Raw genomic sequence first — 22,723 nt, 5'->3', positions numbered from 1 at the left:
TGTATCAACTGCTTCCCCTCTAGCACTTTTCCTTTACTTTGTAGTTGATCTGCTGGAGACCCAGGTTTTTGGCTGCAATAGAGAAGCACTCTCTGATAGAAATACAATGTGAGCAGGGTGCCTGGAGGGCTCAGTTGGTAGAACCTACAGCCCTTGATCTCAGGATTCTGAGTTTCAGCCCCACCTTGGGGATAGAGTTTACTTTTAAAAAACTAGAAATGCAGGGGCACCTGGGTGGCTCAGTAGTTGAGCATCTGTCTTCGGCTCAGGTCGTGATCCCGGGGTCCTGGGATTGAGTCCCACATCGGGCTCCCTGCAGGAGCCTGCTTCTCCCTCTGCCTGTGTCTCTGCCTCTCTGTGTGTGTCTCTCATGAATAAATAAATAAATAAAATCTTTTTTAAAAAATAAATTAATTAAAAAACCTATTCAACATCTTACATTCTTTTTTTCATGCTAAGTCTTTGAAATCCAGGATGCAAATCTCAATTTGCTCCAGCCTCCATTCAAGGACTTAGCAGCTGCAAGTGGCCCTTGGCTCTCATTGGAAAGTGCCTGTCCTGTTTGTAGAGTTTCCCACAGTTTCTATCTGGCCTAGATAAACTTGTAGTGTCACTTAACGTGCTCCTTCTTCCCCTCTGTTTCCTGTAAACTGAGACTTAGAAGCCCATCAGATGCAGGTTGGTTTGTTTTGTCGGCACATCCTCTGTGGAGATGCATACATTCAACAGGAGGCAAATCTTTTCCTGTTATTTCGCCTTTGGTTTGGTCAGCAGCTACCCATGTTCAATACCCAGACACATTAGTGTACTAGAGATCACAAAATGACAATATTCTCTCCCTCTCTCTTTTTTATTTTTATTTTTAAATCTTTTTATAAGACTTTATTTATTCATGAGAAATGGAGAGAGAGAGAAGAGGCAGAGACACAGGCAGAGGGAGAAGCAGGCTCCAAGCAGGGAGCCCGACGTGGGACTCGATCCTGGGTCTCCAGGATCACGCCCTGGACCAAAGGCGGCGCTACACCGCTCAGCCACCGCTGAGCTATCCCTCCCTCTCTCTTTTTTAAAAAAAATTCTCATTTCTAAGTGTTTGACCATTTACCAAGCATTGCATGGTTTTGTAAACACAAAGCTTCATAGGATTCCCAAATGCTTTACAAATATGTGTTTCACAACATGCTTTTTGGTTTCTTTATGGTTTATTAATTTTTTAAAAAGACTTAATTTATTTATTCATGAGAGACACAGAGAGAGAGAGAGAGAGAGAGAGAGAGGCAGAGACACAGGAAGAGGGAGAAGCAGGCTCCATGAAGAGAGTCCAATGTGGGACTCGATCCTGGGACTCGAGGATCACTCCCTGAGCCAAAGGCAGACACTCAACTGCTGAGCCACCCAAGCAACCCATCTTTATGGTTTAAAAGGCAAATTCAGGATTTAAATTTTTTTAAAGATTTTATTTATTTATTCATGAGAGACACAGAGAGACAGAGACATAGGGAGAGGGAGAAGAAGGTTCCCCACAGGGAGCCCGATGCAGGACTCAGTCTCCAGACCTGGGATCAGGCCCTGAGCTGAAGGCAGATGCTCCACCACTGAGCCACCCAAGTGCCTCAAGTTCAGGATTTTTAAAAGGACTTTTTAATTTTCAAAAATTATAATAAAGGGACAGACTCTTCTCTGATTTCAAGATGCTTAATTCACTTGATAAATGTGTCCTGAGCATCTACCATGTGTAACAGCAAGTAAAACAGAGTCCCCACCATCAGAGCAGACAGCCCAGTGGGGGGTGAAAATAACTAAAGAGGGCCTCCTGGCTCCGCTCAGTGGGTTAAGCATCCAACTCTTGATTTCAGCTTGGCCCATGATCAGGGTTGTAAGGTCCAGCCCCGCAGCTCTGGGCATAGAACCTGCTTAAGATTCTCTCTCTGCTCCTCCCCCTCCCGCTCTTTAAAAAATAAAAGAACTGAACAAAATAATTTCAGTTCTGAAAGGAATTTGCAGTCTGAAGGAAATAAGCAGGGTGGCATGCGAGAGAGCATGGGTAGAATAAGCCCAGTAAACTGGGTGGTTGGTGAAGGCCTTTGAGAAAAGGACATTGAAGCTGAGAGCTGAAATGTGCCACGTGGAGGTGGGGGAGGGTGTGGCATCCCAGACAAAGGGACAGCAAGTCTAAATGCTGAAAGGTGGGAACCAGAGGGACGGCAAGAGGGCCAGCATGACTGGTGAGGGCTGTTGATGGGGACAATGGGAGAGGTAAAGTGCAAGACGGGAGGGAGGCAGCAGGCATGCAGTGCCAGGTTGACTGTGGGGAACACTCAAATTTTTAACCTGAATGAGATGGAGCCAAGGGACGATTCTGAGCAGGGAGGGGTTATGTCCTTAGATGTTTATAGGGTCCCCCTGGCCCTGTGTGGGGGAACAGACTGGGGGGGCGGGCCAAGGGGGACCAGGGACAACAGGGAAGAGGTTGCTATGAAAGTCCAGTGGGAAACAGCATGGGACAAAATCAGGGTGGGGCCAGAGAGGGGGCAGATGTGTGTGGGTTCTTGATCTGTGAAAGCAGAGCTGACAGATTTGCTGATGAATCAGGTGTGGGCGGTGAGATTAAAAAAGAGGAATCAAGGATGACTCAAAGGTTTTAGCTTAAGCAGCTGGGTGGGTAGCAATGCTATTCCTGAGATGGGTAAGACAGTGGGAGGAGAGGTTTTGAAATCAAAAGTTCAGTTTGAACCATTTCCAGTTTGGGGTATAGATCCACAAAAAAAAAAAAAAAAAAAAAAAAAAAAAAAAAAAAAGTTGGGTAGGGGCTTCAGCTGTTAAGTGTCTTTATTTTGGGGAGAAGTTAGGGTGAGGTGTAAACTGGACAATCATTGGTGTGGGATAATGTCCATAGAGCCTTTGGCCTCAATGATATCTCCATGGAGAGTGTATGTCTCAAGAAAGGGGTGCAGATTCCAGGCCTGGTGCACCCAACCATTAAAATTCTGGAATAAAGGAGGACTCCAGCATAGGGAACTGATAGCAGGCAGAGAACAAGGGGGAGTGGGCATATGGACGATGACAAAAAGAGAGCCACAAATCACAAGAGCAGAGTCCAAGACTGAATGGAGGGGATGGAGTCCCAGGCTTCCCCCTAGGGAGAGGGTCTTTTAAGAAGGGGCAGTGTCACACTGCATCATAAGGGGAGGAGGCAGGTCGGTGCACTGAGGGTAGATGGTGAAGAGTTCCTGTGTGATTATGTCTCCACATTCTGTGGTTTCTAGAGCCCTTCATGATTTGCAAAGCATGTTACTCATTTAGAAAGCATTTTGCAAAGTTCTTGGCTACAAAGCACTTTTTCGAGCCAGAAGATTTCGCTTCTGTTCATACCTCAGAGCAGCATTTCACAAACTGCATGCTGCCATTCATCTGTGGGCCACAAAATTAATTAAGTCATGACCAGCATCCTTAAAAATAAAATAGACTAGAACACTGCAGAATGTGTTGCATAGTGAAAGTCAGAATTGTCTCATGAGCCCCCTTCTTTTGAGTCACACCATAAAATGCATTCTTACTGTGAGTGCAGTCAAAACATTTGAAAAACTGCTCAAGGGAACTTCTTGTAAAAAGTACATGGGAGAGCAATACAAGACTGTTCAATGAAAGTGTTGTCTGTAAAAAACAACAACAACAACAACAACAACAAAAAACCCCCCCACAAAACCAAAAACTGGAAACAACCTAAATGTCCAGTATCAGAAAGATATATAGTGTTAGATCTATAAAAAATACTATACAGCAGTTAAAATAAATTCATTTGATATATATATCAACATGGATAGATATTGAAAACCTACAATCAAGTGAAAAAAGCAAGTTTCAAATTATATGATTATGATAGCAATTCTTTAAAAAAATGCACAGGATACTATGTATTTTTGTGACAAAAATGCCAGGATATAGGTAGTAGAAGTACTGACACAGGTTTGGAAGGATATTATCAACTCCAGGATCGTGGTTACTTTGGGAGAGGGTGGGGGTGGCCAGGAGGGGAACGGACCAAAAATACACAGAAGGCTCCAATCATACCTGCAATGTTTTAGCTCTTAAATATATAGCATTAAAAAAAATGTATCAGCATGAGCATTTAAATCTGGGGTGATGAGCATATGGCTATTTCCAGTTGAAATTCAGAGCTCTCCCTGGTGTCAAGTGTCAATTATGTACTTGCTGGAAGAGGGTGGGGGTAGCACAAAAGGGCTTCGGGGAAGGTTTGGGGTGGGAAGTGACGTGTGTATCAGTCAGGGCCCTAGCCTCAAGGGCCTGGCCTGCAGAAGAGAGGAGTTACCTAACTTGGAGATAGAAGCAGCTGTGCGGGCAGGGCTGCAGGACTGACTTTGAGGGAGACACAGGACCAGCTCAGGGAGGAAGTGAGGGAAAGAGATGCCACAGCTCCATTCTCTTCCTGTTCCCTGACCCCAACTGGATAGACCCTGCCTACACTCTCAGGGTCCCAGAGAGCCTGTGGGGCAGCCCATGGGTGCCATCAAGCAGGGAGGGTAGACAGCAGGCCTGCATGGCACACGGAGAGCCTAGGGGCAGCATTTCTTTTTACATTTTATTTATTTATTTATTTATTTATTTATTTATTTACTTATTTATTTATTTATTTACTTATTATTTATGACATACAGAGAGAGAGGCAGAGACATAGGCAGAGGGAGAAGCAGGCTCCATGCAGGGAGCCCGATGCGGGACTCGATCCCAGGACCCAGGATGGCGACCTGAGCCAAAGCCAACCACTGTGAAGCCCCCCTTTTGGGGATCCTTCACATGAAACCTCTCCCAGGAAACTGAATCTCTCTTGCCAGGAACAGTCCTATAGCTTGACTCCTGGGCTCTGTGCTGCCCTTTGGATATTCAAGTGATCACTAAGGTCATCTCTCAGACCACACACTCAGGCGTCCCGGGGGCAGCATTTCTTTACCAATTACTACACAAGTGCTGAGTCTCCTCAGTTCACATCTTGCCATCTCTGAAAAAGGAATGTGTCTTACAGGAGACGGTGGCTCAGCTTTGTGGAAATACAGCCTCCTGGTATCTATTTTATTTTATTTTATTTTATTTTATTTTATTTTATTTTATTTTAGCCTCCTGGTATTTTAATTAGTGGGACAGCCCCATCTGTGCCAACCTTCCGGGTGTCGGCCTTGGGTGCTGCTTATGATTCTGGAATTTTCTGTCGTTATGAAAAGTCCACAACTGGGGCAGCCCCGGTGGCGCAGCGGTTTAGCGCCGCCTGCAGCCCAGGGCGTGATCCTGGAGACCCTGGATCGAGTCCCACATCGGGCTCCTGGTGCATGGAGCCTGCTTCTCTCTCTGCTTGTGTCTCTGCCTCTCATTCTCTCTCTGTGTCTCTATGAGTAAATAAATAAAATCTTAAAAAAAAAAAAAAAGTCCACAACTGTTTCGAGAAGAACCCCCGTGACCTCTCCCGCTCACCCCGCCCGCCCCAGGCTATGGACAGCCAGAAGCAGTTCACAGGCCCAGAGATCCAGTTCCTGCTTTCCTGCTCCGAGGCCGATGAGAACGAGATGATCAACTGCGAGGAGTTCGCCAACCGCTTCCAGGAGCCCGCCCGCGACATCGGCTTCAACGTGGCGGTGCTGCTGACCAACCTGTCGGAGCACGTGCCGCACGACCCGCGCCTGCGCAACTTCCTGGAGCTGGCCGAGAGCATCCTGGAGTACTTCCGGCCCTACCTGGGCCGCATCGAGATCATGGGCGCCTCGCGCCGCATCGAGCGGATCTACTTCGAGATCTCGGAGACCAACCGCACCCAGTGGGAGATGCCCCAGGTGGGCGGGCCTGCGCACGTGCATGCTCGCCTCCCCCGCTTCGGCGCACGCTCCTCGCACGCCTGGGCCCCGCGTCGTGGGTGCCCGCTTTGTGCACCCGCTGTGCGGGCCCTGGGGGGGCCCTCGCTCCGCCCATGCAAGCCCAGGCCCGCCCCTTGCACACATGTTATGGGCCCTACTGTGCCCTTGCACGTCCCCGGGTCTCCCCACCTCTTGCAGATTTACCCTTCGCTCATGCAGCAGCATCGCTGTGCCCTCACTGGCTGCTTGAACACCATGCCTGCCACTTGCACACCCACTCTGGGAGCTCTAGCATGTCCTTACAGTTCTGTTGCAACCACACCCACACCGTCACATACTGGAACACATTGGTTATACTTGGTTATACACCCCTTGCTCATCCGCCCAGCAGCTCCTGGTGTGCCCTCTCTTGGCTGTGGCCTACCCATGCCCTCTCTTCTGTACACTCACCTTGGGGGCTCCGGGGTGCCTTGCTATGCTGGCCTGCCCCTCACCAGTCAGCACATGGGCCTGCAAATGCTCTCTAAGGTCCTGGCACATGACATCCACTTCTTTGGGGTTCACTCGTGGGTGTACATCCCTTGTACACTCACCCTGAAGATACAGTCCTGGCACACCACATGGTTGTCCACCCCTCACTGATTCACTCCTCCCCCACATGCCCTCTCTGGCATGCCCATGATCACCTGTGCACACTTGGACCACCCTCCTGCTCACCCACAAGAGCACCTGAGTGTCGTTGGCGGCCAGGCCTACTCCTCAGCCTGATATGTGCTAACTCAGCCCATCTCATGCCCGCCCACTAATGTCTGAATGCCTCTTACACACTCGCTTGCCCCAAGAGTATGCTCATGTAGCCGTGGCAGGCCCCCAGCCCACCTCACACTTGGCTTGCTCATAGCTCCTATTCCCTATTCTCTGGGACTCTCAGGTGCCCCTCACACACTCAGCCTCTAGCCCTGACTCTGTTGCCCTGGTGGCCCTCCTGCTCACACACACTGCATGCCCCTTACACCCACACTTCCCATTTGTTCCTCACCTGCACATTCCTCCACATGCTCTTGCACACTGCTTCCCATCTCACACTTGTAGCCCATGAGGCTTTCACTCCCATCACCTCTTCAACAACTGGGCTGCTCATGTCTCCTCGGTGACACCTGGTTCAAGCACACTCGGGCTTATGTACCACACTGAACCCTGTCCTCATATTCTGGGTCTTACTGCACTGGCTCCTGAGTCCCCCTTGCACACTCATGCTTGCCTCACATGCACTGATGCTAGGAATCGTAGGCCCCTCCCACACTAACACTACTCTCTGGTTTGGGCCCCAGGCCCCCTGCATAGCTGCCCTGTGTGCCCATGTCCACCGTGTACACTTAAGCCCCACACGGCCACATATTTCCCAGATCCTTCTGTATTGCCACCCAATTCCTCCCTTAGTCCCTGGTGCCCTCTCACAAGGCTCTTGCACGTCAGCCCCCTCACATACTCCCAGGATCCCTCCAGACTTTGCACATTCCCCTGTGCCCCCTGGGGCCCGATTGCATACTCCCCACCATCACCATCCTGGCACTCAGGATGTCTCCCACGTCCCTTCATCTACAGGAAGCCCCGGCTCACCACCCGCCCTTCACCCTCTGGCTCCTGCCGTGGGAGCTCCACCCACCTCCTCCCGGTCCCCACCTCTCACGTGCTCCCCACATGCACGCTCTTTCTTAGTGTCCTTCCTCCAGACACCCGCCGCTGCCTGCTTGCCCCCTCCCATTCCCACTTTCTCCTTCTGGTCAAGTCCACGCATGCGGAGTGCACCTCCCCCGCTCTGCAGCCACGGAACAGCGCGCACTGTGTGGCATTTATTAGGCACCAGGCGCTGTTCTAATCCCTGGGCATCTATGAACCCATTGAATCCGCACACCAACCCTATAACTGAGGTCCCACTATTATCCCCCAGTTGTGGAGGGGGAAACGGAGGCCCCGAGGGTTACGTCTGAATCACCCAGCGACTCCGTGGCAGCATCGGGGTTGGAACCCAGACGGGCGGGCTGGCTGCAGGGCCTTTGCCCTCCACGCTCCATCTCTCGAAGGAGCGAACAGCATCGATTCCGGAGCCAGCTTGCGGGGAATTCGAATCTCCCCCCCCCCCCCCCCGTCTGCCACCCCTGGGCCTCGGCCCCCCGGGGACGTGCCTTGCGAAGGCCCCGGTTTCCCCAGCTGCGAAATGGGGATCAGAGCCCGGCGCCCAGGAATGCTTGTGCACGCTCGGTGCGGGGCCCGCGGCCCACGCTCACCCCGGTGCCCCCCCGCGCCGCGCGCAGGTGAAGGAGTCCAAGCGCCAGTTCATCTTCGACGTGGTGAACGAGGGCGGCGAGTCCGAGAAGATGGAGCTGTTCGTGAGCTTCTGCGAGGACACCATCTTCGAGATGCAGATCGCCGCGCAGATCTCCGAGCCCGAGGGCGAGCCCGAGGCGGACGACGACGACGGCGCGGCCGAGGCGGGCGTCGAGGGCGCCGAGGAGGGCGCGGCGGGGCCCGAGGGCGCGGCGGGGCCGGCGGCGGCGGGCGTGACGGCGCGCGCGGCGGCCGCGGCGGCCCGGGCCCTGCGCGGCCTCAGCTACCGGAGCCTGCGGCGGCGCGTGCGGCGGCTGCGGCGGCTGACGGCGCGCGAGGCGGCCGCGGCGGTGGCGGCGCTGCTCTGGGCGGCGGTGGCGCGCGCGGCGGGCGCGGGCGCGGGGGCGGCGGCGGGCGCGCTGCGCCTGCTCTGGGGCTCGCTCTTCGGCGGCGGCCTGGTGGAGGGCGCCAAGAAGGTGACGGTGACCGAGCTCCTGGCCGGCATGCCCGACCCCACGGGCGACGAGGTGCACGGCGAGCAGCCGGCGGGGCCCGGCGGCGACGCGGACGGCGAGGGCGCGGGCGAGGGCGCGGACGGCGAGGCCGAGGGCGCGGGCGACGAGGAGGCGGCGGCGCACGAGGCCGGCCCCGGAGGCCCCGACGGGGCGGTGGCGGTGGCCGAGGGCGGCCCGTTCCGGCCCGAGGGGGCGGGCGGCCTCGGGGACATGGGCGACACGACGCCGGCGGAGCCGCCCACGCCCGAGGGCTCCCCCATCATCAAGAGGAAGCTGGGGGTGAGCGGCCCCCGGGGCGGGGCGGGGGGACGGGGGCTCGGAGACCGGGGGCGTAGGAGGGAGGACGGGAGCTCCGACGGGGAGGGAGGCCCAGACGGAGAGCCTGAGACATAGGCCCGCAGAGACAACCCAGAGACACAGACAGGGACCGGCGGTGGGGAGCCGCGGAGCAGTGCACCCCGAGATGGAGCCCCGCCAGCGGCGGTGAAACAGGGAGTATTGCTGGGAGAGAGAGGTAAAGAGAGAGGAGAGACCCCGAAACCAAACTAGACGGGGAAACGGGGCCAGCACCGAGAACAGCCCGGGATGGAGTCAGGGAGCTGGGGGAGCCCCCCTCACAGAGGCACATGTTGTGGGGAATCAGTAGCCCACCTCCTTGGGCCCTCCGTGCCCCTGGGGGTGCCCCGGGGTGTCAAGGCGACGGGAAGCCCCGGGGAACAAGAACTGCATTGGAATCCGCCTGCCCCTGCACAGGGCTTTGGCAAGGCGCTCCACCTTTCCGAGCCTCAGTTTCCCCTCTGTGAAACGAGTCTTATAATCCCTCTTCTGATGGGAGGAGAGGAAAACGCAGGGGGAAATGACCAGGAAGGGACCCCGAGAGAGAGACAGGCAGATCAGCTCTGAGAGGCGCTGGGAGTGGGGGCTCCCCCCTGATGCTTGCCCTGCTGCCAGGTGGATGGAGAGGAAGAGGAGCTGCCCCCGGAGCCGGAGCCCGAGCCGGAGCCCGAGCCCGAGAAAGCTGAGTGAGTAGCCTTGGAGTCCAAGGGGCCCGGCCCCTCTCATTGCCTCCCTCCTGGACTGGGAGCCTCTTGAGGTCACCTGTGCCCTCAGCGTCACCCAGACGGGGACGGGGCCCAGAGGATGGGCTCTGTCAAAGGGAGAGGAGAAATGAAGGCTCCTCTCTTACCCCCAAGCCCTCCTGGGGGCTGTTCCTCTGCCCAGAATGCTTTCTCCCATGTTCATCTCAGTCTTCCTCTTTCCTGTTTTGGCTCACTGTCTCCTTCTCCAGGAAGCTTACCTTCACACACACACACACACACACACACACACCAGCCACCAAGTCGAAGAGGTGTTTCTGGGCCCTCACACACCCCTGAGCTTCCCCCATCCCAGCCCGGACCTCTCTGGGCTGTGCTGCCTGGTGACCATTGGACTGAGCCCCATGAAGGCAGTGACTCCTCACCATGTTCCCGACACCATCTAGACCTGGGCCAAGGATGGGGTAGGCCCCCGGCACATAGCTCTGAGTGATTGAAGGGATTGCCCCGGGCACCTCCTCATTTTCCATGTCTTGCCCTGCAGTGCTGAGAATGGGGAGAAGGAAGAAGTCCCCGAGCCCCCACCAGAGCCCCCCAAGAAGACAGCACCTCCTCCACCCCCTCCAAAGAAGGAGGAGGCTGGAGGCGCAGGCTTGGAATTCTGGGGAGAACTGGAAGTGCAGAGGGTGAAGTTCTTGGTGAGGACCAAGCAAGGGCTTGCTGACACTTCCTGTCCCAGGGAGACCCCTCGGGGCACTCACACCACCTCTTCTCTGCACCCTCCGTGTGAGCTCACCCATGCCAGGCTAATCTCTCAGGCCTGAGGGCAGAGATGTCCCCAGACGGAGTCAGGACCTGGTCACAGGGCAGCATTTTGGGTGGTCCCCCGCTTGGCTCCTCAGCCTCTCCTGCTCAAGACCCTTATTCCAGCCTCCATACCTTTGCTCACTTGGGGCCACCTGCCCAGGCTTCCCACCCCCATCCACTCTCCAGTGCTAAACCCAGCCGAGGCCTGTCTCTTGGCTCTCTCAGCCTTTGGGTCAGAGCCACCACACCAGTCCCAGCCCCTCCTGTTCGAGCTTGAGGGGAGAACTCCTCTCCTCATCCAAGCCAGGAAGAAGGGAGGGAGTTTAGGGTTCAGGGCTCCACCTGTCCTGCCTCCTGTCCAGGCCCAGCCTGACATGAGGGGCTGAAGGAAACATGTTGGGAGGAAGGTGGTCCAGCGAGGACGCGTGGGAAGAACGAGGGGCAGGGAGAGCGCTGGAGAGAGAGAGAGGGAGCGAGAGATGGAAGTAGGTGTCCTCTGCCTGGGGTACCGCGGACGGGGCAGCCTCACACAGGAAGCAGCATAGCAGGGTGGTCGGGAGCGTGGACTCTGGAGGTTGAGTGGCTGGCCTCAAACCTCTGGTCTCCCACTTCTTGGCTGTGTGGCCTTGAGCAAGGCCTCTCACCTCCCTGAGCCGTGGTGTTCTCATCTGTAAAATGAGCATATGGACCGTGCCCGCTTCATAGGGATGCGGTGAGAGCCACACAAGTTCGTAGATCTTGGTATACAGTAAGCACTCAATAACCACGAGGTTGTGGGACCAGATTGTGGACTGTCGGGTGGACGATGGGGTGAATTCCCCAGGGAAGAAGGTGGACTGTGAGTTCTTTCTCTTTCTCTCCTCATCTTAGAACTACCTCTCTCGGAACTTCTACACCCTGCGATTCCTTGCCCTCTTCTTGGCATTTGCCATCAACTTCATCCTGCTGTTTTATAAGGTGCTGGTCACCAGGGGCCAGGAGGATCCGGCGCTTATCCGGGCTGGGGGAGGGGCAGCTCACCCCCTACCAGGTTCTCCGGGCCCTCACAGTTGGACAGGGCGTTGGATTAGGGGTTCCTAGGGAGGATACTGGCTGGACACCTGGATCTTGGGGCCCCCAAAGGAGTCTGTGTGGGTATCTGGGTGCATCTGGGCGGATGCCTGCCTGGGTGCAGGAGTTACAGCAGGGAACCAGTTCAGGCTTCCATGCCCAGCTCTGCCACTCGCCAGCCCTGTGTCCCTGGGTGCAGGCCTTTGCCCCCCCCCGCACCCCCCCCCCGCAACACACACTGAGTCAATTAAGCATATTTGCTTTCGCATAAGCTAACATTTGTAGGGAGGAGGAAAACGGGCAGCTCATGGAATGGAAGGAAAGGGCTAAGAACCAGGCCTCCTGAAAGACACAGCGCCCCGTGCGGTCTTGCCAGAGATCTAGATACCAGGACAGAGAAGCAGTTCAGGGGCTTCTGTGGGGTCGAATCCTGGCTCTAACACCCACTGGCTGTATGATATTAGACAAGGGACTTAACCTCACCATGCCTCAATTTCCTCATCTGCAAAATGGGACAATGACAGTGTCTACCCCGGAGAGCTGTAGGAATTAAAAGAGGAGCAGCATGTGTAAAGCACTTAGGACAGTACTTGGCATATGGAAAGTGCTGTGGAAGTGTTAGCTGTGACGAATTTTAGGATTCACGTTAATAGTGGTGGTCAGTCTCTTTAAGGCTCCAGTGTCCAGTTGAATCAGCTGGAACTTAGTAATTCCATCAGTTCAATAGTCAAATTCCCAGGTCAGAGCCTGATTGGCTAGCTAGGGTTCCAGGCCCACCCTTCATCTTGATTGACAGTCTCATTGAGATTGTATCTGACAGGGGCCCCCAGACCAACCTCAGGTGTGGAGGCTATTAATTTTGATCGTGGGTTCCGGGTGAGACAGACCAGGGGCCAGGACGCCAGGGTCCCCATCCTGACCCACCTCTGCCCCCCTGCAGGTCTCAGACTCTCCACCAGGGGAGGACGACATGGAGGGCTCAGCAGCTGGGGACCTGTCAGGTGCAGGGTCTGGTGGCGGCTCAGGCTGGGGCTCGGGGGCCGGCGAGGAAGCAGAGGGCGACGAGGATGAGAACATGGTCTACTACTTCCTGGAGGAGAGCACGGGCTACATGGAGCCCGCCCTGCGTTGCTTGAGTCTCCTCCATACCCTGGTGGCCTTTCTTTGCATCATCGGCTACAACTGCCTCAAGGTGGGTCATGACCATGGTTCTGGGGCAGGGGCTGGGTGGGTGGGGTCTCCTCTGGTGGTTGGGACAGGGGACCTGGAGCCAGAGTCAGGGCCAGGGATCTGGGTACAGGACTGGGGTCTTCAGCAAGGACAGCGTTCAAACTGGGAACGAATGGGGGTCACAGTGGAGGAGCCAGGTCTTGTGACTATGGTAATTTGTGGATCAAGAGGCCAAATCTGTCATTGCAAATATTACTTTCTGTACGCTGATCAGTTGGTGAATGGAGGCCCGTGGGTGTCTGTGGGGTCTCAGACATAACATGGGTGCTAACAGGGGGGAAGTGGATTCTGACACAACGATGCCTGAGGTTTGTGATGCCCCCGAGAGCTTCAGTTTGGGGTCCATGGGGTCTATTTCAGCAAATATTTTTTTTAAAGATTTTACTCATTTAATAGAGAGACACCACAAGCAGGGGGAGGAGCAGAGGGAGAGGGAGAAGCAGGCTCCCCACTGAGCAGGGATCCCGATATGGGGCTCAATCCCAGAACCCTGAGGTCAGGACCTGAGCCAAAAGCAGACACTTAACTGTCTGAGCCACCGAGGTGTTCCTAAATTTCAGCAAATCTTGATACTTTGCTATGGGATGAATAGAGTTCTTTTGACTTAGGACTTTTGCATCTGCTGTTCCCTCTGCCCGGAATGCTTTGCCTTACTTTCAGATCCTTTTACCTGGCTCTGTTTTATTCATCCCCCTCCCTTGGGAAGCCCCAGAGTGCATCAGACACCACTTCTGGGCTCTCCTGACTTTCTCCCACCCCAGCCCTGATCCATCGGCCTACCTTTCCCCATTGCCACCCTGATTGCTTTGGGGAAGCTCCTCTGACCTGGGGTCTCACACTGGCTCTGGCAAGATCTCATGGTTCCCGCTGAGGCTTTGGTCTCCTCAGGTGCCTGACGCCCACCTCTGTACCTCCCTGCACAATCCAGGTGCCCCTGGTGATCTTTAAACGGGAAAAGGAGCTGGCCCGAAAGCTGGAGTTTGACGGCCTCTACATCACGGAACAGCCTGAGGATGATGACGTGAAGGGGCAATGGGACCGACTGGTGCTCAACACACCGTAAGGACTGGCCCCCCACCTCAGGGCGGGTGGGGGCACAGAACTGGGGTTCTACTCCAGGCCAGGCCTAGGCATCAGAAGACTGAGGTTCCCTATCACTGGAGGCCCTGACTCAATGTCCCCAAGCCTCAGTCTTCCTCTCCATAATGCAGACAAACTTCTAGTGTGTTAAAGTACCTGTGGGGGTGCTGGTGACACACGGGGATCCCTGGGGCCCAGACCCTGGAGATTCTGGTTCAGTGAGTCTGGGGTGGGGCCCAGGAACCTGCATTTAAACTCCACCCCTGGGGATCCCTGGGTGGCTCAGTGGTTTAGCGCCTGCCTTTGGTCGGGAGTGTGATCCTGGAGTCCTAGGATCGAGTCCCACATCAGGCTCCCTGCATGGAGCCTGCTTCTCCCTCTGCCTGTGTCTCTGCCTCTCTCTCTCTCTCTCTGTCTCTCATTGATAAATGGATAAAATCTTTAAAAAATAATAATAAACCCCACCCCTACATGTGATTCCTACCCAGCTGCCATGAGTAAGCAATAGGAAATCATTGGGTTTTTAAATTGACCCCAGAGGATCCCTGGGTGGCGCAGCGGTTTGGCACCTGCCTTTGGCCCAGGGCGTGATCCTGGAGACCCGGGATCGAATCCCACGTCGGGCTCCCGGTGCATGGAGCCTGCTTCTCCCTCTGCCTATGTCTCTGCCTCTCTCTCTCTCTGTGACAATCATAAATAATAAATAAAAATTTAAAAAAAATAAATAAAATAAATTGACCCCAGAGAGGGAACGAGGGTGTGTGAGAGCAATGGGGTGGGATTCTGGACTCTCAAACTGCTCTCCCAGCCCATTCTGTCCCCGCCCCCCCCATCAAGTCCCATTTCATGTGTTCATACAGTGGGGCCTCCTCATTTCTGGAATAAGAACACCAGATCAAGTTCAAAGCCTGGGAATTCTTGGTCAAGTCACAGCCTCTCTGTGCCTCAGTTTCCTAATCTGTGACAGTAATAGCACCAAGGATCTTTTTTTTTTTATTATTCATGAGAGACACAGAGAGAGGCAGAAACATAGGCAGAGGGAGAAGCAGGCTCCCTGATGCGGGACTCAATCCCTAGACTGGGATCAAGCCGGGAGCCCAAGGCAGAGATGCTCAACCCCTGAGCCACCCAGGCGACCCGAGCACCAAGGCTCTTGTAACAATGAAATGAGCTCATGTAGTTTCTGGGCCACAGTGAGTCCTAAATGAGCATTGGAAGTTATTTTATGATGCGGTCCTGCCCAGGAGAAGTGATGTGAGGAGGGACAGAGGCCACACCAAGGACATCCTGTGCTCTGTCACCGTCTGAGGCACATCTAACTTCTACACATTCAAGTACACGTGCTTAACAGAGTCAAGGAGAAACATGTTTATTTTTAAAAAAATTTTTAACATTGTGTTTATTTATTTGAGGGGGGAGGGAGGAGCAGACTCCAGACACAGGGCTCCATCCCGGGACCGGAAACATGACCTGAGGGGAAACCAAGAGCTGGTGGCTTAACCAGCTGAGCTGCCAGGGTGCTCCAGAAACATCCGTTTAAGGTTGTGTTTGCCCAAGACCGTGACTTCTAAATACCATTTCCCACAAAAAGGAGCCAAGCTCCTTGGAGAAGATTTCAGGGCTGGGGCAGGGAGGTGCCATCGCCGAGGTCACCCTGTGTCAGAGAGGACAGCGCGAGGACCTGCTGAAAGGACCCCCTGCCCGTGGAAGCGGCTCCCGCTGGACAAACCAGGGGACAGTGAGGAGCCGCGAATCCAAACACATCAAACACGCCTGAACCCGTGGATCCTTGATAACTCTCCACTCCAAACCCCACAAAACCCACTGGCCACCCTGCAGGATTTGAGGGCCTCCACTTGTGGGCCAGAATCATCCAGTAAGCTTCCACAAAATGGTGTGAGAAAGCACAGCAGTGCTCCGGAGCAAGACAGGCTGCTGGCTGGGAGCCCTCCCTGCCCTTCCCACGCAACAGCTGCCCCACGGGAGGGCCGTGTGGGGTCTTCCGCACATCCTGGCCCTGAAGGCACACCCGCGGCCTCTCCCAACATGGCGGCCTCCCCAAACACTGCAGGCTGCCCCCAACATGGCGGCCTCCCCAAACAGGGCAGACTGCCTCCAAACACGGCATCCTCCCCCAAACACGACAGGCTGCCCAAACACGGCGGCCTCCCCCAAACATGGTGTACACACACACTCCACACGGCAGGCTGCCCCCAACATGGCGGCCTCCCCCAATATGGCATCCTCCCCCAAACACAGCAGGCTGCCCTCCAACGTGGGGGGCTCCCCAAAATGGCGGGCTCCTCCAAAGATGGCGGTGGGGGCAATGGTTGACCTGGGGCAAACTTGACCTTGCAAGAGGTTTTTTTTTTCCCCCCTTATTTTTTTATTTGTTTATTTATTTATTTATTTATTTTTATTTTTTATTGGTGTTCAATTTGCCCACATATAGAATAACACCCAGTGCTCATCCCATCACGTGTCCCCCTCAGTGCCCGTCACCCACTCACCCCCAACCCCCGCCCACCTCCCTTTCTACCACCCCTAGTTCGTTTCCCAGAGTTAGGAGTCTCTCATGTTCTGTCTCCCTTTCTGATGTTTCCCACTTATTTTTTCTCCTTTCCCTTTTATTCCCTTTCACTATTTTTTATATTCCCCAAATGAATGAGACCATGTAATGTTTGTCCTTCTCCGATTGACGTATTTCATTCAGCATAATACCCTCCAGTTACATCCACGTCGAAGCAAATGGCAGGTATTTGTCGTTTCTAATGGCTGAGTAATAGCAAGCGTTCTTTAAAGCCCGAATCCAAGTGAGATACAACCGTACTGTGCGGGGTCCCCCATGAGAAAGCCATGGGAACTGCGACACCCTGGCCTGGCTGGCGACTCCTGCCCTTCCTGCCCTAACATCTCGGTCTCTCTCTCTCTCTCTCTCTCTCCCCGCCCCCCGCAGGTCTTTCCCCAGCAACTACTGGGACAAGTTTGTCAAGCGGAAGGTGAGGGTGACAACGTGGGTGGGAGGGTGGAAGGGCCTCCCGGGCTGGGTCCCCTGCTGTGCCACCTGGCCATCCCAGCCCCACAAGGGCTCGTGTTGTGTGCGACCTTGGGCAAGGGGCTGTGGCTCCCTGGGCAGCACCTCAGTTTGCCCATCTGGAAATGGGCGCAGTAGTCACACTTACTTGATGTGATACGTGCAACGGGCGTAGCATAGAGCCTGGCGCAGAGCGAGTACCAGTGAGTACCAGTGAAGAGGGAAGAGGGGGAGGTGAAGTGGGCCGTTCGGAGCGCACAGACTCTCGAGCTGAATGGCCTGCTTTTACCTCTCCCTGTGTCAGGCTTTCTGTGCCTCAGTTTCCCTCAGATTCAAAGTAAGGTTGTAAGAGGGCTGACCCCACGAAGCTGTTGCAAAGATTATATGGCCCACTGCATGGGCAGTATCTAGCACGTAGGAAAACCAGATCATTCGCTCAACAAGCATTTATCAAACACCTGCTGTGTGCCAGGAATCACTTTAGGGAGCTGGAATCCAGCGGCAAGCACGACACCGGAGCTGGCAAGACAGATGATGAGCACATTCATAGGGGGTTAGGTGATGATAATGTGCTACAAGAAGAAAAAGCAGTGAAGAGGGGAGCGTGTGCGTGTGCGTGTGCATGAGTGTGTGTGTTGGCCAGGAGGAGGCAGGAAAGGACACACTAGTTAATGAGGTGAAGGGGTGAATCAGGTAGAAATCTGGGGGAAGGGAAGCCTGGGTGGCTCAGTGGTTGAGCGTCTGTCTTCGGCTCAGGTGGTGAACCCGGGGTCCTGGGATCCAGTCCCCCATCGGGCTCCCTGCATGGAGCCTGCTTCTCCCTCTGCCTGTGTCTCTTCCCCTCTCTCTGTGCCTCTCATGAATAAATAAATAAAAATATTTTTTTAAAAAGAAAGAAATCTGGGGGAAGTGTCCTAGGCAGGGGCAACAGCCAGTGCAAACCCCCTGAGGCAGAAATGTCTGGTATATTTGAGGAACTGTGAGGAGGTCTGCGGGTCTGTATGGCGGAAGCAGAGTGAATGAGGGAGGTGAGTGGGAAAAGTTCACAGATGACAGCGGCCCGATTATAGAGGGTTCCTCGACTACCAATCTAATAATAATAAATTATCCCTATTAATGTGGCCAATGAATCAACTGAATCTTTATCACGTTTGGACCCTCCCCCTGAGGATCTGAAGAAAACTGGCCCTTCTCTCCAGGAAAAAATGCACCCCTAATTTCTCACACCAAGTTGAGAGTGTCTCCAGAAACCACCCCACACACACACGGAGGCTGGGGCCCTCCCCCACTCCAGCTGCATCCCCACGGCCACATGCTCCCCTGTGCAGGTCCTGGACAAGCACGGCGACATCTACGGGCGGGAGCGGATCGCGGAGCTGCTGGGCATGGATCTGGCCACGCTGGAGATCACGGCCCACAACGAGCGTAAGCCTGAACCACCCCCCGGGCTGCTCACCTGGTGAGTCAGGGACTGCCCTGCACAGCCCCGGGGTGGCCAGGGAAGGTGGCCAGGGCCTGAGCCTCAGGCATCCCCTTCCTCCCACCCCACACAGGCTCATGTCCATTGACGTCAAGTACCAGATCTGGAAGTTCGGGGTCATCTTCACAGACAATGTGAGGAGGGGCCATCGGTGGGGGATGACCTGCAGGAGAAGGGCCTTTGGGGGGCTGGGGGCTCCACTCCCAGGTGTGTCTGACCAGGGACTGACTCCTGAGCCCCTGTGCACCCCTGGTCCTATGAGACCTGCTGCCCCCCAAGGCCCCCTGTCCCTCAGGTGCTCTTAAATTCTCAGACCGTGTCCTTCAGCAGAGGGTTCCCCAGCTACCCCCAGGATGGCTTTGCCCCCAGAGTGCTCCATTACTGCAGAGTGCTCCCGATCCTCTAAATACTCTGAGATGGCACCCCGACCCCAGAGCGCTGGATCCGTGTTCCCAGAGTGCTCCCTAACCCCCCCAATGCTCCTTGACCCTCATGAACCCTCCCTGAACCCTGAGTGCTCCCCATGAGTCCCCCATGTGCTTCCTGACTCCTGACCCTGTGTGCCCACAGTCTTTCCTATATCTGGGCTGGTACATGGTGATGTCCCTCCTGGGACACTACAACAACTTCTTCTTTGCTGCCCACCTCCTGGACATTGCCATGGGTGTCAAGACGCTGCGCACCATCCTCTCCTCTGTCACGCATAATGGGAAGCAGGTGTGGAGAGGACCTGACTGTGGGCTGTGAGCCTGGCAGGGAGGAGCCGGCGGTCTGAGCCGGGTGGGGGGGGAGGGTTGGGCAGGTCCCTCGAGGAGGGGCGAGGCTGGGCGGGCTGAGCCAGGGTGGGTGTGGGTCGTGAGACCCTGGAGGGAGGGCCACACTGACAGTGAGGGCCGGGGAGGCCCAGCACGGAGCTGACGGCTATGCGCGCCCCCCAGCTGGTGATGACCGTGGGCCTCCTGGCGGTGGTGGTCTACCTGTACACCGTGGTGGCCTTCAACTTCTTCCGCAAGTTCTACAACAAGAGCGAGGACGAGGACGAGCCCGACATGAAGTGTGATGACATGATGACGGTGAGCCCCTCCCCTGGCACTCTCGGGCCGGTCACTGACCATCCGACCCTCAGTGCTCCCATCTGTAAAGGGGGTTAATGGTGGTACCCACCCCGTAGACTTATCGCGAGGGTTCCGCGAGCTGAGACTCGTGAGGGACTTTGTTGAAGAGCGCCAGGCTCCTAACCGGTGCTCAGTAAGCGTCAGCCGCCGCTGGAATGCTACTTGAGCCTTTAAAGCTGGTATGAAACTATTATGGGAAGGTGCTCAGGCATGGCGCACCTGTCACTCACATGCCATGAGACCTTGGGTGGTCCTCTCAACCTCCCGGTGCTCTGGTGTCCTGCCCTGCAAAATGGCTGTGTAATAACAGTGCCTACAGCCTACAGCTGGTTTTAGGACTCAATGGAGCTCCCTTAAAAGTCATAGAATGGTACTGGCATGAATTAAGATTGCATAGGTGTAGCTGCTCTCATCGTTAGCTATAAAAGTTTCACCCAGGGGTGCCCCGTGGGCTCCGTAGGTAGAGCAAGTATGCGACTCTTGATCTCAGGGTTGTAAGTCCAAAGTCCCACATCAAGGATAGAGATTACTTAAAAAAAAAAATATATATATATATATATATACATATAAATTTCACCCAAAGTATCAGCATGCCATGCTTGTTTACACTTTCTCTTTTACTCCAACTGTGGTGGTCCTAACCCAGATGGAGCTGGCTCAACTGGAGGCATAGGTCACAGTGGAGAAGAATTTATCTCCGGGTGATCTCACGAGATGTCCGGTACCCTGGTGCCATGTTCTCAGGACCCAGTTCAGCTCCTCAGCGTGACATCTGAGGCCCCGCCAGACCTAGTCTTGCATATAGCCCTGTTCCCACCAGTCACCAGCCTTGGCTCTTAACCAAGACGAGGGGTCCTCTCACTTCCTGGGGATGCAGAGAGAATAAGCATAAAGTTTTTCCCAAAGGCCAGGAAGACCTTGCCCCCCTCCCTGCTCAGAACCTTCTCGTACCTCTCCAGTGCTGTGTGATAAAATCGAATCCCTCACTGTGGCTTACAAGGCCAGGGAACAGCCAGCTTTGCCTGAGTCTAACCACAGGCTCTCTTGCTTTCTGCTCTCTGGCTGCCCGTCTTCTTTCAGTTCCCCTAAGACCATGTGTTTCCTCCCACCCAGGCCCTTTGCATCTGACATTCTCTCCCTCCGCCACCACAGGCCCCAGGTCCACGCCTCTCTTTCATTGACACGTCACCTTTCAACTCCAGTGCTGCCTCCTACAGAAAGCCCTCCCTGACCATTGGCGGGCCTCATTTTTCTCCCTGCTCTTGCTCAAGGAGCTCTCATTTCTAGCCTCGCTGAAGCTCTTTCAGTTCCTCCGGGGAGCAAAATGTCTTCTTCGCTCCCCAGTGGTGACAGAACACATGTGGTTTCCTCTGCCTGGAACACTTTCTCCCACCTAACACCTCCTTCAAGTTCCAGCTCCCACGTGTCCCCTCTTCTAGGGAAATCTTGCCTGGTCCCCCTGACTGAGGCAGGCCTTCAAAGCTTCAGAGCTTCCTGCGCTTCCCCCACCCTGGCTCTGTCCCTCAGCCTGTGTTCTCCCTATCACAGCTTTGATCATTTCTGGACTGTCACTATCTGATGCCATGTTCGTGAACCCTGAGAGGGTGGGGTGCAGAGCCGTCTCAGTCCATTGCTATGTCCCCTGTCCCCTGCTTGGTGAATGTCAAGTCACAGAACGCATGACCAGTATGCTTCTCACCCTCCCCCACAGTGTTACCTGTTCCACATGTACGTGGGTGTCCGAGCTGGTGGCGGCATCGGGGATGAGATTGAGGACCCAGCGGGCGATGAATATGAGCTGTACCGGGTGGTCTTCGACATCACCTTCTTCTTCTTCGTCATCGTCATCCTGCTGGCCATCATTCAGGGTCAGTGCTGGTCACGGCTGTGACAGTGGGGGGCCCAGTGCCCAGAGGCACACTAGCTCCTTTTAAGAGTGCAGACTGCCTGGACTCATATCCTGGCTCTGCCTCTTCCTACTGTGAGACTTGAGGCAAGTGACCTCTCTGGGTCTCAGTTTCTCCATCTGCAAATGAAGAAATTAACGATCCTAAAACCTCGCAGGGTTATGGTGAGAAGTCACTTCCTAGGTGTTTTGCTCATAGCAAGTGCTCAGTAAAGGCTAAGTGTTATTATCTCTGGGAAGCAAGGTGAGATGGGGGAGATGGGGGACGGGAGGCAAGGCTCAGAGGGAGGTAGCCGGAAGAGGGAGGAGTCTGAGTTGGGTCAGAGGGTGGGCGCTGACTTGCACCTGCCACCACAGGTCTGATCATTGACGCTTTTGGCGAGCTCCGAGACCAACAAGAGCAAGTGAAGGAAGATATGGAGGTAGATCAAGTCTGGGGGCGACCCCGAGGGAATTCGGGATAGTGGGGGGTAGGGTGTGAATGGGCCTGGATTCTGATGTCCCCCGTCACCCACAGACCAAGTGCTTCATCTGCGGCATCGGCAGCGATTACTTCGATACGACACCGCACGGGTTCGAGACGCACACGCTAGAGGAGCACAACCTGGCCAATTACATGTGAGCATGGGCCCGCTGGCCAATCAGGGGGTGGGGGCGTGGGTCACTGAGCCTTGGCCAGTTAGGTGTGGTCTCCAGGTGGGTGGATTCCCAACCGGCCAATCAGAAGGAGTAGGGTAGTCCTGACCTATCTCCGCCGCTCTCCCATCCCCAGGTTTTTCCTGATGTATCTGATAAATAAGGACGAGACGGAACACACGGGCCAGGTAACGGGGTCTTAATGGGAGGACAGTGGGCAGGGTCCTGAAGAGTTTAAATTTAAGGTCAAGCAGCAGGTGGCAGTAAAAAGCTCGTGTCAGCCTGAGCGTTGGAGGATGTGACCATTCTTCCCCACGCCCCAACCCTAGGAGTCTTATGTCTGGAAGATGTACCAAGAGAGATGTTGGGACTTCTTCCCAGCTGGCGACTGTTTCCGCAAGCAGTACGAGGACCAGCTTAGCTGAGACACCCCCAGCTGGCCCTTCACCCCCACCTCAAGTGCCTTACTCTTCCAAGTCCCTTAGCCCCCAAACCCGCCCCCAAAGGCAGCTGGGGGACAGGTGACCATGTACTGGAGAAATAAAAGTCCGTGCTATACCCCTGACATCATTGTGTTGGATTCTTGATATTTGGGGTGTGGGTGGGCATCCGGGAACTCTGCCCTCCCCTTTCCCTGTCCAGAAGAA

At 54.9% G+C, this 22,723-nt stretch overlaps 1 protein-coding gene across 1 annotated transcript in view; it reads left to right on the top strand.

Annotated features, from left to right (window-relative positions):
• RYR1 (ryanodine receptor 1) overlaps positions 1-22,641 on the top strand; it is a 117,620-nt gene extending 94,979 nt beyond the window's left edge. The window contains exons 89-105 of the mRNA XM_072779013.1: positions 5,496-5,837; positions 8,174-8,980; positions 9,653-9,723; positions 10,283-10,436; positions 11,416-11,502; positions 12,536-12,787; positions 13,754-13,884; positions 16,862-16,904; positions 18,268-18,398; positions 18,493-18,553; positions 18,990-19,136; positions 19,358-19,492; positions 21,246-21,402; positions 21,798-21,862; positions 21,958-22,058; positions 22,213-22,264; positions 22,406-22,641. Coding sequence (XP_072635114.1) covers positions 5,496-5,837; positions 8,174-8,980; positions 9,653-9,723; positions 10,283-10,436; positions 11,416-11,502; positions 12,536-12,787; positions 13,754-13,884; positions 16,862-16,904; positions 18,268-18,398; positions 18,493-18,553; positions 18,990-19,136; positions 19,358-19,492; positions 21,246-21,402; positions 21,798-21,862; positions 21,958-22,058; positions 22,213-22,264; positions 22,406-22,501 — 2,832 coding nt within the window. The 3' untranslated portion in view covers positions 22,502-22,641. The remainder of the gene's footprint in view (positions 1-5,495; positions 5,838-8,173; positions 8,981-9,652; positions 9,724-10,282; positions 10,437-11,415; positions 11,503-12,535; positions 12,788-13,753; positions 13,885-16,861; positions 16,905-18,267; positions 18,399-18,492; positions 18,554-18,989; positions 19,137-19,357; positions 19,493-21,245; positions 21,403-21,797; positions 21,863-21,957; positions 22,059-22,212; positions 22,265-22,405) is intronic.
• The last annotated feature ends 82 nt before the right edge of the window (positions 22,642-22,723 follow it).

Source organism: Canis lupus, chromosome 1 (genome assembly GCF_048164855.1).
Source record: "Canis lupus baileyi chromosome 1, mCanLup2.hap1, whole genome shotgun sequence".
NCBI classification, from domain to species: domain Eukaryota; kingdom Metazoa; phylum Chordata; class Mammalia; order Carnivora; family Canidae; genus Canis; species Canis lupus.
Note: the sequence above shows the minus strand (reverse complement) of the source record. Positions and strands in the feature narration are given on the sequence as shown.